Source organism: Bubalus bubalis, chromosome 4 (assembly GCF_019923935.1).
Source record: "Bubalus bubalis isolate 160015118507 breed Murrah chromosome 4, NDDB_SH_1, whole genome shotgun sequence".
In the NCBI taxonomy this organism is placed as follows: Eukaryota; Metazoa; Chordata; class Mammalia; order Artiodactyla; family Bovidae; genus Bubalus; species Bubalus bubalis.
In genome coordinates this window covers 92612256-92627751 of record NC_059160.1, presented here as the reverse complement: position 1 = coordinate 92627751, position 15496 = coordinate 92612256, and the positions used below count along the sequence as shown (strand labels likewise).

The 15496-nt window shown below is 53.9% G+C and overlaps 1 protein-coding gene across 1 annotated transcript; it reads right to left on the bottom strand.

Moving 5' to 3' along the window:
- Positions 1 to 125: 125 nt before the first annotated feature.
- On the bottom strand, positions 126 to 14251 carry LOC102391325 (keratin, type II cytoskeletal 7). Its single transcript, XM_006058474.3, has 9 exons — positions 13852 to 14251; positions 11983 to 12194; positions 9532 to 9592; positions 8287 to 8382; positions 6538 to 6702; positions 5333 to 5458; positions 2260 to 2480; positions 824 to 858; positions 126 to 452 (listed from the first exon to the last, which is right to left on the bottom strand). Exons 1-9 carry the CDS (start codon positions 14176 to 14178, stop codon positions 295 to 297), a joined length of 1401 nt encoding a protein of 466 aa, XP_006058536.2. The 5' UTR covers positions 14179 to 14251; the 3' UTR covers positions 126 to 294.
- Between the last annotated feature and the right edge of the window lie 1245 nt (positions 14252 to 15496).

The window sequence follows — 15496 nt, the reverse complement described above, 5'->3', positions numbered from 1 at the left end:
ACTCTAACTAAGAGCCAGTTTCGGTTCAGCAGCGCCCCACGTCACCAGTGTGCTCTCCCAGTGCTCTCTAGAGCCCTCACTCTCCACACCTTCCCCTCCGGGCCTAATGAAGCCAGGATACCAGGTGCCAGGCAGGGGCTCATCCAGGCCTCAGAAAGCAGCTGCTTTATTGGAAGCTATTCTGATATCTTTTTTCAAACTGCCTTGCAGTTCTTGGGATGAGGGTGGGACCAGGGTTGGGGGTCTCCTTGTGACTATGGGAGGAGGGGGTGTGTATCTCCCCACACCCAGGGCTCATTTGCGGGGGCTCCTGCTTGTGGCGGATGTGGTCCTCATGGAGTAGGCCTTGAGGGTCCCAGGCCCTCCAGCGCTGGAGAATCTCAGGGCGTTGTTGCCCATGGTCCCCCCAAAGGTCAGCCGGCTACCAGAGCCGCCCGCGGAACTGACCACAGCTGAGAGAGAAGAGAAGAGGTCTCCATCAGTGTGAGGCCCACTACCTGCACCCCCAGCCTCCTGCCACAGCTGCCTGTTTCCCTCCCTCTACCCACTACGTTTCCCCCACCAACAGCCAGGGGCCAACCCAGAAGTAGCCTCAGACAGAAGTGAGGGCTGCTCCACACTGCCCAGCCCCACCCTGCCCTCATGCATGGCTTTGCTGGGCTGTTGAGCCTGTATGGATGGAATCTCCAGGCACCTGCTGAAAGCTATTTAAGGGAAGGAGGTGCAGGGCCTCCATGAGGCCAGGTCTTCAGGCCAATGTGCCATCTAATAGACCCAGCCTAATCTGGACAGCACAGGTGATGGGCCGCAGCCAAGGACTTACAGATGTTCACGGCTCCCACTCCATCTCCGGTCAACCTGGGGGCAGAGGAGAGACCTGTGAGGGCTGCTCTCTCCTCAGCACTGGAGGAGGCACTCCTGCACCCCTCCATCCAGGCCGCAAGCAGGACTCATGTTCATTCCTGTGTCCCCACACATCCAGCCTTCCTGCAGCCTTTCACTTCTGGCTACAACAATCTTGGGAACGTCTCAGAGCCTCCATTTCCTCACTTGTAAATGCAGTCTTAACCTGTCCCAACCTCACAAGGTTGTTTGTGAGGGTTAAACTCATAACTTACCTAAAGCCCTGGGCACACAAGATTCTGTAAATGGTAGCTGCTCTTATTATTTATGTAGATGGCTGCCTCCCTTAACCAGATCATAAAATCTTCAAAGAAGGCTGTGGCTTATTGATTTCTGCATCTCCAGTCACCAGCATGAGGTCTGGCACATGCTATTTACTTAATATGGGTTGAAATGGTTAACGAAGTGTAAGTGTTGACTGAGTGAATTCAGCTACAGTGGAAACTGCGAGGGGAAGAGGAGGCAGCGGTGGCTTTAAGCAGCCTGGGGAGCTGAAACAGGTCTTGTACTGGAAATTAAACATCTATCCGAGACAGGTATGTTTGTTCTGTGACTCATAGCCCCATTGTCACCAAGCCCTTGGCCGTGAGGATGAATTTACGCTGCAGGGAGGAGGGAAGGCCTCAATTTAGTGGAGCAAGTGAAGGAAGCCCAGCTGACCTCAGCAGCCCCATGTCCTGGAAGGGGATAGAGCAAAGGGCAGGGGCAAGAGAGGTAGACACTAGGAATCTTCCAGGCCCCTTATCTGTTGACAAAATGAGTCAATCAAGCCATCAAGGTATGAATGAAGACCCAACTTTACGGACATAGGTTTTGAGTCTTTTGTGAAGAATTTCCTGTAAGACTAACCCAGCCCAGCTTCATCACAGGCTGCAGGTAAGCATGCAAATATCTCTGGGGACAGGGGAAATTTACCTCCTCACCATGCTCAGTGAACACCCCATGACTTAGCCCTCAATTATGTAGTGAGAAGCAGACTGTTGCCAAGGAAGACGGCTGGACCAGGACTCAGCAGAGCTCAATTGCATACTGGCTCTGTCCCCTCAGTTAATAAAACTAACCAGTTTCCCCTCTGTATACTCAGAAGTCAATAATACCTGTCTTGCTTACCTGATGTGAGAATCAAATAAGATGACCTTGTTAACACACAAAAATGCTGTTATCAACTTTCCCACTGAGCTTATACCACAAGGTCTTCCCTCCAGAAAGCCATCAAGGGCAAAGAAGCAAGCATTATCTGTACCCTCCCTGCACTTCCCATCCTCAGCGCCCTGCAGAAGGAGGGATACAGGAAATGCTTGCAGGTGGATGGGTGTCAAGCTGCAAGCCCCACTGAGCCAGCTTGTACGTCCTCACCGGCTCTCCTCGCCCTCCAGCAGCTTGCGGTAGGTGGCGATCTCGATGTCCAGGGCCAGCTTGACATTCATGAGCTCCTGGTACTCCCGGAGCTGCCGGGTCATGTCCTGCTTGGCCTTCTGCAGGGCGGCCTCCAGATCCTCCTGCTTGGCCCGTGCATCCTTGACAGCCAGTTCCCCACGCTGTTCAGCATCAGCAATGGCGGCTTCCAACTTGGCGCGCTGTGGGGAGTAGCGGGGGGCTCTGAACCGGGGTCGCAGGCCTCATCAGTCACTGCCTTCCTGTCTCCCCATCCTGTGGTAAGCTCCTGGGCAACTTGCTTAATGTGGCTTCACTGGCACCAGCCTCCTTCCCCAAGCACCAGGGAATCCCAAGGGTTTAAAACATGGGCTTTGAGGGACTTCCCAGGTGGTCCAGCGGTTAAGAATCCACCTGCCAGTGCAGAGGACACAGGCTCCCTCCCTGGTCTGGGACGATCCCACACACCAAGGGGCAACTAAGCCAGTGTGCCACAGCTACTGAACCCATGCGCCCTAAAGCCTGTGCTCTGCAACAAGAGAAGCCACAGCAATGAGAAGACTGCACATCACCACTAGAGAGTAGCCCTCGCTTGTCACAACTAGAGAAAGCTTGCGTGCAGCAACTAAGACCCAGCACAGCCAGTAATTAATTTTTAAAAACATGGGCTTTGATACCCAATGCCTAGCTTTCAGTTCTGGCTCTACCTCTTACAAGCCATGTGATCTTGTATGAATCAACCCTTCTAAGCCAAAAGTCTCCTCTTTTCTAAAATAACATTAATCACAGTATATAAATATAGATGGGAATAGCTCAAGTAATGAAATGAAATAATATACAAGTCCTTGGCACAGTGTCTAGTATTCAGTAAGCACTTAATAAATGCTACTATGAGTAAATGCGATTATGATTTACAAATGCTCACATACCCGACCCCTAGCTGGAGGAGCTCCAAGGCCATGGGATTCTAGCGTAGTACTCAAATTTCAGGCAGATGACCAGGCACCTTTCAGGTACCTTGAAAACAGGAGCCATTTTGCAACAGGCCCAGAACAGGGAGACTTGGAGCACAGAAATGCTTCCTGGAACCCCTAGATTCCAAGTCAACAGCCCCCCAGGTGCAGGGAGGGGTGGTGTGATTCAGAGGGACCTGAGCAACAGCTATCACTTCCTGCCTGGCCTTAGTGTTCCCTCTTGTGGCCCATCCCCCACTAGAGGAGCCTATATAGTGTTTTGTGTGTGTGTGTGTGTGTGTGTGTGTGCGCGCACTCAGGCGTGTCTGACTTTTTGCGACCCCATGGACTGTAGCCTGCTGGGCTCCTCTGTCCATGAGAATCTCCAGGCAAGAATACTGGAGTGGGTTGCCATTTCCTTCTCCAGGGGATCTTCCCAACCCAGGGATGGAACCTGCATCTCCTACCTTGACAGGTGGACTCTTTACTGTTGCACCACCTGAGAAGCCTGAGCTGCCCCTTATTCATTTCCAAGGGCCACCATCCCATCCCCTAGCCCAGGGCTCCTTCTCCTTCATTCTCACAACCACCTTCTGCCCTCAGATCCTCTCTCCTCAGCGCATGCACTCTGCCTCTCTGCCCAATCCTCCCAATCCTGCCCTGAAGGCTGGCTGACGCCCTTGCCCCCATCCACTGGTCAGCATCCTCCCCATCACATTGGTGCCCCCTTGGCAGGGTCATTCCACTGCGTCTGAGCCACAGCTTCCAGGCCTGAGCCTGCCCTGCTGTGTGAGAGAAGAACCGGATATAGGAGAAGCTGTGGGGTTCGGGAAACTGCCACCCGTTACTCTGGGCCTCCCCGCCTGGCCTGGATGCTGGCTCACTGCACCACTGACTCATGGCTCTGATTCTGTGCCAGGAGGAAGCCTCCATCCTCGCCCACATGTAGACAGGCCTGCAGGGCTCCAAGGGGTGGACATTTCTGGGTAGATCACCCTCACATCCCATCCCCCAGCTGTCAACCATCATCTTCTTTCCCTTCCCACTGCAGATGCCTGCTGAAGCTTAGCCTCCTCCCCTACTTCCATGCCTTCGTCAGATCTTAGGGGACCCTTTCTCATCAGTGCCCCCCGCCCCAGCTTCACAGGATCTCCTCCCATCAGTCTGTCATCTGAGACCTGTGCCCTACTATGCTGGGAAGGGAGGAGCAGTGAACCAGATGGAAGGGGGGCCCAGCTACTACAGCATTTTTAGTATCCCAGTGGAGGTGGGGGACAATATTTACTTACACTTAATTAATAAGACTTACCTAGTAAGTCAACGGACTTCCCTAGTGGCTCAGACAGAAAGACTCTGCCTGCAATGTGGGAGACCCGGGTTTGATTCCTGGGTCAGGAAGATCTGCTGAAGAAGAGAATAGCTACCCAGTCCAGTATAAGACAGAACATTTCAGAGAGTGTTAAGTGTTTCAGGGATCTTCCCACAGACTGCTAAGAGAGTGGCTAGATGGCTGAGGAAGCCATCTCTGAGAAGAGGTCTTTTGTCCTCAACAAAAGATGATGAGAAAGGGGCACGATGTGCAGAGCTGGGAGAACCACATTCTAGGTGGAGGGAACACCAAGTGCAAAGGCCCCAAAGCATGAAGATGCTTGGCAAACATCATCTCCAGCAAGCGGCAAGAGCACGGCCAGAGAGGGAGTGGTGGGGAGTGAGGTCAGCGGATGTGGCAGGGTCTTGGGAGTCACAGCAAGTTGGCCCCAGACCCCGTGGCCCCCATCCCAGGTAGACATTGCACCCAGAGCTAGGTGCAAGAAGAGGGCTCAGGACCAATGTGACAATGAATGGTGGTTCTCATCTGGCCAGCAGCCTGAGGCTCCCTCCACGAGCTCTATGCCCTGCTAGGACTCCTGTTCTCCCTTAGGCCAAACCAGCACCTGGTCAAGAACATTTCATCCTGGAGGGTCTGAGAGGCTAGAGCTGCCCCAGCCTCATCCCCAGGGCAGCAGGGGCAGGACTGATGCCCCTGCCTCCTGCTTGTCATCCTGAGCACGGTCCCAGCTGGCTGCCCTTCACCTGCCCCAAGGACAAGCACTGGTGCCCACCTGGTTCTTGATGCTGTCGATCTCGGCCTGCAGCCTCTGGACAGCCCGGTTCATGTCCGCAATCTCATTCCGGGTATTCCGGATGTCGTCCCCATGCTTCCCAGCCTGGGCCTGGAGGGTCTCAAACTGGAGGGACCACACAGAAGGGTATGGCAAGGGTGGGCTATGATTACAGGGGGCTTGTCTTCTCCCCACCCAAAGAAGGCCCCAGGTTCTGAGTGACAAGGCCTCCCAGCTTATCATGCCAGGGAGGGACAGTCTGACTCCCAGCAAACTTTGCCCGATGCCAGAGGCCAGACTCCTGGACAGTGGGGTGGGGCAGGGTTCAGCTTCGTCCCAGACAGGACAGGGAGGACAACGATGGCTCCCTGGGCCCGTCCCCACTGATACCAGTGCTCTTCCCGTTTCCATCATGTCCTAACGCTGGAGAACCACAGGAAGTCTGAGATCAGCATCATCCATCTCACAGATGAAGAGAATGAGTCCCAGAGAGTGGAAGGGACTGCCTGAGAGTCACACAGCAAGTCCTTACTGACATACCTGTGTTCTCACGTGCACCATGGATGACCCCCTATATCTGCAGAGACATCACTCTAGCCACTTTTAAACCCTCAGGCTCCTTCCCTCAGTTACCCCAGCATCCCCCACCCCACCCCAGCCCCACCCACTCCCTCAGCTCCTGCCTGTCAGCTGCCCTGCCCTTGCCCAGTGCATATAATGATTAAACCTAATCTGGAGCCCTTGGATCCAGAATCTGGTCTGTGCTCTTCCATTCACTACCTGTGTGGAGCTAGAAAAATCACTTAACCTCTCCACGCCTCAGTTTCCCCACTTGTGAAAAAGGGATAATATTGCCTACCTAACGGGCTGTTCTGTGGGTTATATGAGTCAATACAGGTAAAACATTTGAAATGTTGCCTAGCACTGTGCTTACTCGCCAAATTTCAGCTATAATAATTATTACTCCATGTCCATTTCCTCTGCCTTGCCCCCTACATCAGGCTGGAATCTCTCCCTGGGCAGGGGCCTGGCCTTCTCTTCCTCTTCTTCCCAGGATGCTGGAGACCCCCACAGACTTAATCCCTGGTGCCTGTCAGCACAGTGAGACACAGGCCCCAAAGGCTCGAGACAGGGTGAGGGGTAAGGGAAGCCACCACCCAGGACCCTGCCAGGAAGAGAAAATAATGGCTCCAGTGAGCACACACCTTGGTCTGGTAACAGGCCTCGGCCTCGGCCCGGCTGCGGTTGGCGATCTCCTCATACTGGGCCTTGACTTCAGCAATGATGCTGTCCAAGTCCAGGGAGCGGTTGTTGTCCATGGACAGGACCACGGATGTGTCTGAGACCTCAGACTGCAGCTCTTTCAGCTCCTATAGGGACCAGACAGGGCATCAGGGCTTGGGTGACACATTCCTGTCCCCACGCCCATCCTGGGATCCCTTGCACTAGGGAAAGATAAAAGGAGAAGAGGCCAGAGTGGGAGCGAGTCACCAGGCAGCCAGAGGGCACAACAGACCCAGCACCTACTAAATGGCTCCGCCAGCCCTGGCTCCCGGAGGAGCCCATCAGCAGCTTGTCAAATCAAAGAGTCTGGTGGGATCACAGAGGAAAAACAGAGTGTGCTGAACTGCGGTGGCTCCTGGCTGTGAGTTGCTGTGCAGGTTGAGCTCTATTATGAAGAGGATCACTAGGGGGTGGGTAAAAAAAAGTCATATTCCACCCTAGTATGGATGGAACACTCTGCAGCCTTTAACACTGATGATACAGCCATATTTATGGACAGGGAACTATATCCATGATATACAGTTATGTAAAAAAAGTATGATTCTATTTTATTAAATGTGTATATTTCTGTATCTTTATGTGTGTGTACATATATATATATATATATATATATATATATACACAGAAAGAGCCTGAAAAGGTAGCTATCAAGATGATAAGAGATGGTATAGGAAGCTTGTTTTCAATTTTATGCTTTACTTAATTTTCTAGATTTTTTGCAGTGAGTATGTATTTCATAACAAGAGGAAAATAATTACATATACATGTATATACATACACACACACACATATAACATGTGATAGACATATAAAGGCCCACAATGAGACTAGGAGGGCCCAAAATCAGCTTCAAGGATCCAGCCCCCAAAATTAACACACATGGAAATTCTCTCAGAGATGCAAATGGAAGCTGGATGTTCAGGTAAAAACGAGACTGAAGAAGTAAGAAGTAAGAGAGGTAAGAACTGAAGTAAGAAGAACTGAAGAAGTAAGAAATAGGAATAAGTAAGCCCTTATTCCTAAGGCCTTCCAAACTCAACTTACTTGTGTAAATATGTGTAACTTGTGTAACTAGCCTCTTGTGTAACTATGTCCCAGACCAGCCTGATGATCAGCCATACTATCTTCTGCCTAAGGCCAGAGCCTCACACTAATGGGATGAAGTGTTTTTTAACCCCCTTCAGGGAAAGGATCTGGAAGCTCAGGGCAGGGCAGGAAAGGAGATGGGAGGGGTAGGGAGAGAGAGAGGCTGGGTGGTGGGCGTAAACCCTCAGGCACTCCAATCTCTCCTGACCTGGCTCCCCTGCCAGCCCACCCAGCGCACCCATGAACCCTGTCACAGCCCAGATCCCTCAACATCCTCCTGGTTTCTTCCAGCCCCTCCCAATCCCCCTTCCTTACAAATGATCATCCCATGTCGCTAGAAGGCCAATTTTGACTGACACACCCCCCAACCCCCCTTCTTCACCCCCCTGCTGCACTGCCTCAGCTCTTCCTGAGCTCCTCACCCACCACAGATTCCTGAATCTAGAAAAAGTAAAGAGCAGGGTCATCTCCCCTACATCTCCCCAACACACACCCAGACTGACCCAGAGGCAGAGGGTAGACCAGATGGCCCCCTGGCTAGGACATGTAGGATATGGCATATTTCCCATCTCTGAGGTCTTCACCTGCTCATAGAGGGTCCTGAGGAAGTTGATCTCATCATTCAGGGTATCCACCTTGTCCTGCAACTCCACCTTGTTCATGTAGGCAACATCCACATCCTGGGAGGGGTGGTGGCAAGAAGGGGTAGATAGATAGCGTGTTCTCAGTACGTGAAATATTTGGCAGCCAGTACTGTCCAACCCCAGGACCAAAGCCCATTGCCCTACCAAGAAACATACAGCAGCTCCATGCTGCCTGACACATCCACAGCGGAAAGTTCCCTCCAGTGGACCCACCCAGGCTTTGAGATAGACATTTTCTCCACTCATCCCCAGGACTGGAGGTGCCTTCTCAGCACTGACAGCCCAGAGCATTCTGAAGCCCCAAACCTAGCACTTCACCAGTTCCTAAAGGCTTGTTTAGACACACCCCCGGTTCTGCCCACTAGAGGCTATGTCACCTTGAACAAATCACTACAACTCCAGGAGCCTCAGCTTCAAATAGGAGAGCATGAAATCACTCAGACTCCAGGATACCACCCCCAGAGATGAGAAATCTCCAGCCCAAATGTGTAACTGGCAACTTGGGTGATACTGAAGCAGGAAGGCCACAGATAACTCCACAAGTCCAGATGATGCCTGGGCCCCATCCTCTGCTGTGGGTTAGCTCCTGTGGGGAGCGCTCACCTCCACTCATCCCTGAATTTCCAAGGGCTAGCACTCCAGGGCAGGTTACATTTCTGTGGATGGGCCTGGGACACTGAGTAAGTGTACTTTAAATCATAGTCTTAAGTCAAGCCCTTATTCCTAAGGCCTTCCAAACTCAACTTGCACACCTCCAGGTATGGGAAGGCTCCCTCTGCCTCAAGGCAGCCCATCCATTCCATATTTCAGGCCTGCCATGTGCCACCCTCTTCTGTAACTGAATGTTTTAACTGATAGAACACTTATTTATTGTGGGGTTGAAACTGCCCTCTCTAACCTCCAACTTGTAGTCTTAATTCTAACCTTTCCAAGCCCAGAAACAAGTCTACTGACTTGCCAGACACACACACACACCACACACATGCACACACATACATGCACACAATATAGCCTTATAAAGGGCCTGGCTTTCAGATCTTTCCTTCTCCAAGCCCATCATTTCCCTCTTATAGACCCAGCCAGACTCTGACCCAGGTTCCTATTGGTTGCTTTGGTGAGAGGCATGTGGTCCCCTGGCCCCTCTGTTTCTACAATGATCCCTACCCTCCCTGTCTGCCCCCTCACCTTCTTCAACACCACAAACTCATTCTCAGCAGCTGTGCGACGGTTAATTTCATCTTCATACCTGCAGCAAAGAAGGGAAGCATGGTGTTGGTGCAACTCTGCCTCCATCCCCTCATATCCAAGTGTGAAGGTCTGCCATGCATCGCCTTCACTCCCTCCTTAATGACACAGTAGCTCAGTTGGTAAAGAATCTCCACAATGCAGGAGACCCTGGTTCGATTCCTGGGTCAGGAAGATCCAGTGGAGAAGGGACAGACTACCCATTCCTGTATTCTTGGGCTTCCCTGGTGGCTTAGCTGGTAAAGAATTCACCTGCAATGTGGGAGACCTGGGTTCAATCGGGTTGGGAAGATCCCCTGGAGAAGGGAACGGCTACCCACTCCAGTGTTCGGGCCTGGAGAATTCCATGGACTGTATAGTCCATGGGGTGGCAAAGAGTCAGACACGACTGAGCGACTTTCACTTTCACTTATGACGCAAAGTGTCCCTGACTCGTCCATATGGCTATTCCTAGGACTTTGAGTCTTGGCAGGGGGTGGGGGTGGGGGAGCAGGGAACATATGTGAATTAAAGGACAGAGGCTACATATCCTGGGAGTGAGACGGCAGAGAACAGCCATGCTTATGGACCGCTTCATATGGCCCTGCCCCATTACGTGCTTCCTGCGCATTTGCTTATTTAATGTCCACAACAATCCTGTTAACAATGGTGCTGTGACTCACAGGAAGAGGAACAGAGGTGCTGAGAGGCAAAGTACTCTGTGCAGTCATCAAGCTGTTAAGTGCAAAGCCCAGACTTGAGGCCTGGTCATCTGACGCTTGAGCTTAACCTGCTTAATCCCATTGGCTGAGGGTGAAGAAGGGGCCTGAAGAGGAGGAACCTTGTGGACTCGGGAAGAAGAACCAGGTCCCAAGTAGGTGGGGAGCCCCCATCCCTACTCTCACAGCCCCCCTCCCATCCTTCTTTCTCTCAAGGAGCCAGCCCCTTGCCCGTAGAAGGACACCAGCAAAGCCAGGCACAGAGCAAGAGGGCAGCTGGGCTTGACCCAGTGTTTACTGGAGGATTCAAAATAGGTGTCGGAAACTGAAACTCAGCAGTGCACACAAGCTTCCAGAGAACAACAGGAGCAATGTGGGGCAATTTCAGTGGGGAGCAGGATGCTCAGACAGGCAGAGGCCCTCCAGGAGCCCAGACCCCCAAAGTCCACTCCCCCTACCCCAGCCTCTAGAATAGTTAGAAAAATATCTACAAGGCTGTCTGTCCATTCCTGCTGTGCCACTGGGCCCAGAGGGCACACAGAGGAGGGCTCCCTGGGCAGCTGCATCAGGACCCCTCCGCACATTCCCTTCCAGCTCCTCCTTCAGCCTGGCCCAGAGCTCAGCCTGGGGCCCCAGGAAAGTGCTCTGGGGCTTTGGCTGGGGGGGGAGCATGTGTGCACACACACAGGGCAGGGGAGGCCTGGACGACAGGGGCTCACAGGCTGTCCCGAGCCTCCCCTGCCCTGCACCTGTCTGGTTCCACCTGCTGTGGGATTAATCCTGTTGACTGTTGCCCTAGGGAAGTTGGGGGAGGGGGGAAGGGACGCTCCCTTCTGAGGCCTTTGTTTGTTCTACCTCCAGTCAGAGGAAGTGGCCCTGCTCGCTTAGTCATACACCCCTAGGCAGAGCACAGAACTCACTCATTACCCACCCCCAACCCTGTGCCCACAGGGCAGGGATGCCCACTCAGCCTCTGGCTTTGGTTTCTATTCAGTGAGAACAGCAGGTACCTCAAAGGCCTGCCCTCAAAACCAGCTTCCATACTCCCTGCCCCTCCTCATAGCCTCCTTTCCGGTTCCTGCTCTGGCCAGAAGCCCCCATCCCCACCCCCACCCCAGCCTCTGCAACCTCACCCACTGCTCACAGTGATCATCCTCTCTGCTTCTTTCCTCCTCAAGTTGGCTCCATGTATGTCTCCTCTCGGGAGTCAGGGGCCCCAAAGCAAGACCCAGCACTCCCAATGATCTACTCTGCAACCTCAATCAAGTCCCTGCAGCTTGCTGGACTCTAATCCTCACAGGAAAAAAATGGAGTTGTTCTAGAATAATCTGAGGGTCATACAAGTTCTGACGCACATCTGTCATAGGACACTTCTTGCCCTGCTGTCTCCTGGGCCCTGGTCAGGCTCCCAAAGGGAACAGTGTGGATCAGGAAAGGGCTGAGAGAGTTCTTTGGAAATAAGTCGGGAGAAAGGACCAGAATGACTTGAAAACGGCCCCCAGAGACAAAGAGAAGCAAGCTGAGGAGAGGCAGGGAACCTGTGAATCAAGACCTTCCTTCCCTTGAGGGAGGTATTGTACTGAGCAGCAGCACCCCCTGACCTCTGACCCCAGAAGGATTATGAGGGGGTGAGCTGACAGGGGCACATTGGCCCAGGGCACGAATCCCCACAGGTTGCACTGGGGGACCATACTTATTCTTGAAGTCTTCCACGACATCCTGCATGTTCCGAAGCTCCACCTCCAGGCGACCCCCATCCAGCTGCAGGGCCTCTAGTTGCTTCCGCAGGCCAGCAATCTGGGCCTCAAAGATGCCGGGGAGGCGGTTGCTCTTGGCAGACTTCTGCTCCTGCAGCAGCGCCCACTTGGTCTCCAGCAGCTTGTTCTGCTGCTCCAGAAACCGCACCTAGAAGGAGCAGGAGGAGGGAACTCATGGAGGGCAGACTGTGCCACTCAGCGCAGTTGGGAGGCTCTCCAGCCACCTGGCAGAATCGCATTCCCACTGGCTCTTCCCCCAAGCTGGACCACTAGTCCTTGGCCCTCTTCTCCAGGAAGCCCACCCTGAACAAGCCTCTCCTCCAGGACTCTCTGTCTCCAGTGTGTGCAGGGCTCAGATCACAGACATGTCCCAGTGCTTACACTTTAGGGTCTCCTCCTTCCTCTGCTCCCCATCACACCACAGGTGATGGTCTCCACCACCCTCTCGGAAGGGCTGCTACTGCTGCTAAGTCACTTCAGTTGTGTTCGACTCTGTGCGACCCCATAGATGGCAGCCCACCAGGCTCCCCTGTCCCTGGGATTCTCCAGGCCAGAACACTGGAGTGGGTTGCCATTTCCTTCTCCAATGCATGAAAGTGAAAAGTGAAAGTGAAGTCGCTCAGTCGTATCCGACTCTTAGCTATCCCATGGACCTACCAGGACATACCAGGCTCCTCCATCCATGGGATTTTCCAGGCAAGAGTACTGGAGTGGGGTGCCATTGCCTTCTCCACTCGGAAGGGCTGCCTCCTTCCTATCTTCATCCTGAGCCTGACTTGGGCCCCCTCCCTTCAGGCTGGGACCTTATCTCTTCCTCTCTCAATATCCTCCCTTCCCCTCTTCCCTCTTTGTCCAACAGGGCCTCAGGACAGGATGCTAGAATCAAGCCAGTGTAAAAGGAGCCCTAAGAAGCACCAGTATGACTGGTGGTGGGAAGCCAGCCTCCTCAAGACCAGCCATTCAGGCAGCAGAACCCTGGGGCTGCAGCTAAGTTGCAGGGGGAGGAAGCCTGGGCCTGGGGCTTTCTGTGGAGGCTGCCCCAGAACCTGAAGGATGTGTATGGTCTGAAGGGTGAAGGAGAGGAGGAGATGGGGAACAGAGAAGCGGAGAGTTACACAAAGCAGGAGAGGAAAAGCCTGCTCCATGCCCAGGGAGGAGACCCTGGCTCTGCTCCAGGGAACTAGCACTTAGTTCCTGGGTCCAGCCCCCACAAGTCTGCGCCCCCATCTCCATCCCCCACTCTTTTGGGACCTGAACAACCGAGAAAAACACTTCCTAAATGGCCCTTCCAGGGGGCACTCAGTGCCCCCAATGGGCTCTCTCCAAGGGCAGGAAGAGCCTCACTTCCCACCACCAAACAGAGGGTGGGAAGACCAAGTAGGTGGGGCAGCCAGGGTTGGGAGCCTCCCTCTCTCCAGCCCTTTATTTCCAGCAACTGCTAGATAATAACTGGAGAGGACAGGTGGGAGGGTTCTCAACCTATCCCATCTCCGACTCCACACAGCCCCCTCTCAGAGAAAGGGGCCCAGGGAAAGGTGTTTGGAACTCAAAAACTGGGCCCAAGAACTCCAGCTCACAGGACAGCCCCCGGCACACATTAGGGGAGGGAAAAAGCAGGTTGATTTGGGTAGCTTGCCGGGAGAGGCTGAGGTTGGCAAAACAGCCACAGGATTCATGGGGAGGGTTCAGTCCCCGATATCCGAGGAAGGAGAGCCCTACCAGCCCTCCCAGCGCCCGGCTCACGTTGGCACGGCGGGGCCGCTACTGGGGCCTGGAGCCTGGCTCCTGGCAGTGAGGGAGCTCACCTTGTCGATGAAGGAGGCGAACTTGTTGTTGAGGGTCTTGATCTGCTCGCGCTCCTCCTGGCGCACCTGCTGGATGGAGGGGTCGATGTCCACCTGCAGCGGGGTCAGCAGGCTCTGATTGATGGTGACCGCGCGGATGCCGGGGCCCACTGGGGCCCCGTAGGATGAGCGCGCGGCCACTCGAGGCCGAGAGGCGCCCAAGCCATAGAGACTGCTGCTGCTGCCGAAGCCGCCGGGGCGCACCGAGCTCAGGCGCACCTGGGTGCCGCGGCCCGGGAAGGCGGCGGAGCGCGAGCTGAAGACCTGGGAGCCGAAGTGGAGCGACATGCTGAGCTGGGTCGGGATAGAATGAGCGGCTAGAGACAAGGGGCTGAACTCGCTGACCTCCGGGGAACACGGCCGCTTTTATCCGCTAGGCGCGAGCGGATCGGCTTACACAGGTAGGGGCGGGGCTGGCCGCGCGCCACCTTTCTCTGCCCGCTGGCCCCTCCCGGGACCGCGCTTCCGCCCTCCGCGCGGTCCACCTGGGGGAGGCTTTCTGTCCCAGCCTGGGCCAGTCCAGACTGGGGAGGAGGGCTGTAGACCCCCAGACCCCTTGATGCAGGCGAATGCAAAAAGCGGTGGAAGACAGCGGGCCCAATCCATCTGAGAGTTAGGGGAGGCTTCCTGGAGGAGGCATGGGAAAGAGGTGAAGAATATCCAGATTTCTGACAGCAGAAAGATCAAGCGATAAAAGATTGAGCTAAGAGGTGAACAAAATGTTCCAGTGCAGGAATCAGCCTCCCAACCCGGGTCCCTTCCCCAGGCTACTGAAAGCCAGAAAATCATTCCCACCCAAGTTCATCTCCAACTTGAGAGATCAAGCAGTCCAGTTCTTGAGTCAGCTAACCCCAAGATGAGCCCACCAGAGCTTGGTTTCCCTGGCCACAGGCCCCACACCTCATTTCTATACAGAGACTAGCCCAAGTGGGGCAGGACCCCAGTTCTTGCCCCTCTCCTCCCCACCCAGGAGCCATCTGAAGCCCAGAGGCCCCTGATAATAGTTACCCTGGGCCTGCCCTTCCCCCCACTCCCAGATCACATTCCTGTCCACTTACTTCACTTGTCTCAGGAGAAGAAGGGGACACCTGTGTGTGTGTGAGACGCTTGGCGCTAGTGTTTCATGTGTTTTGTGTGCACATGCCCGCAGGTTCCTGGGCTCGGCGGTATACACATTCTAGGCATTTGTGTTTACATATGTGTTTGCATGATTGGGAATGAACTTGTACAAATGGGAGTCTATTTTGGGGGAGCAGGTGGATAGGTGCCTCTGTGGATACACACTTGCACACTTTTGTAAGCACATCTGTGCAATATGCTTATATTTGCACTCAGACACTCCTGCCTATTCCCCACCCCTGCCACTTTCCTGTTTAAAGGTCCCACAGCTGAAGCCACCACCAAACAATGCCCAGCAGTTTCAAACCCAGGATGAAGATGGGGATAAATGTGCTGGAACAAGGAACACTGGACCAAGGAGCTAAGCACTGGCCTCACTACCTAGTCTCCAGCCACACATGCCACACCCTCTGCATGGCTCTGCTGCCCTTTTAGCTCTGCTAGAGAGGTAGCCAGAGAAGCTTTTGGAAAAGACAACTGACAGGGC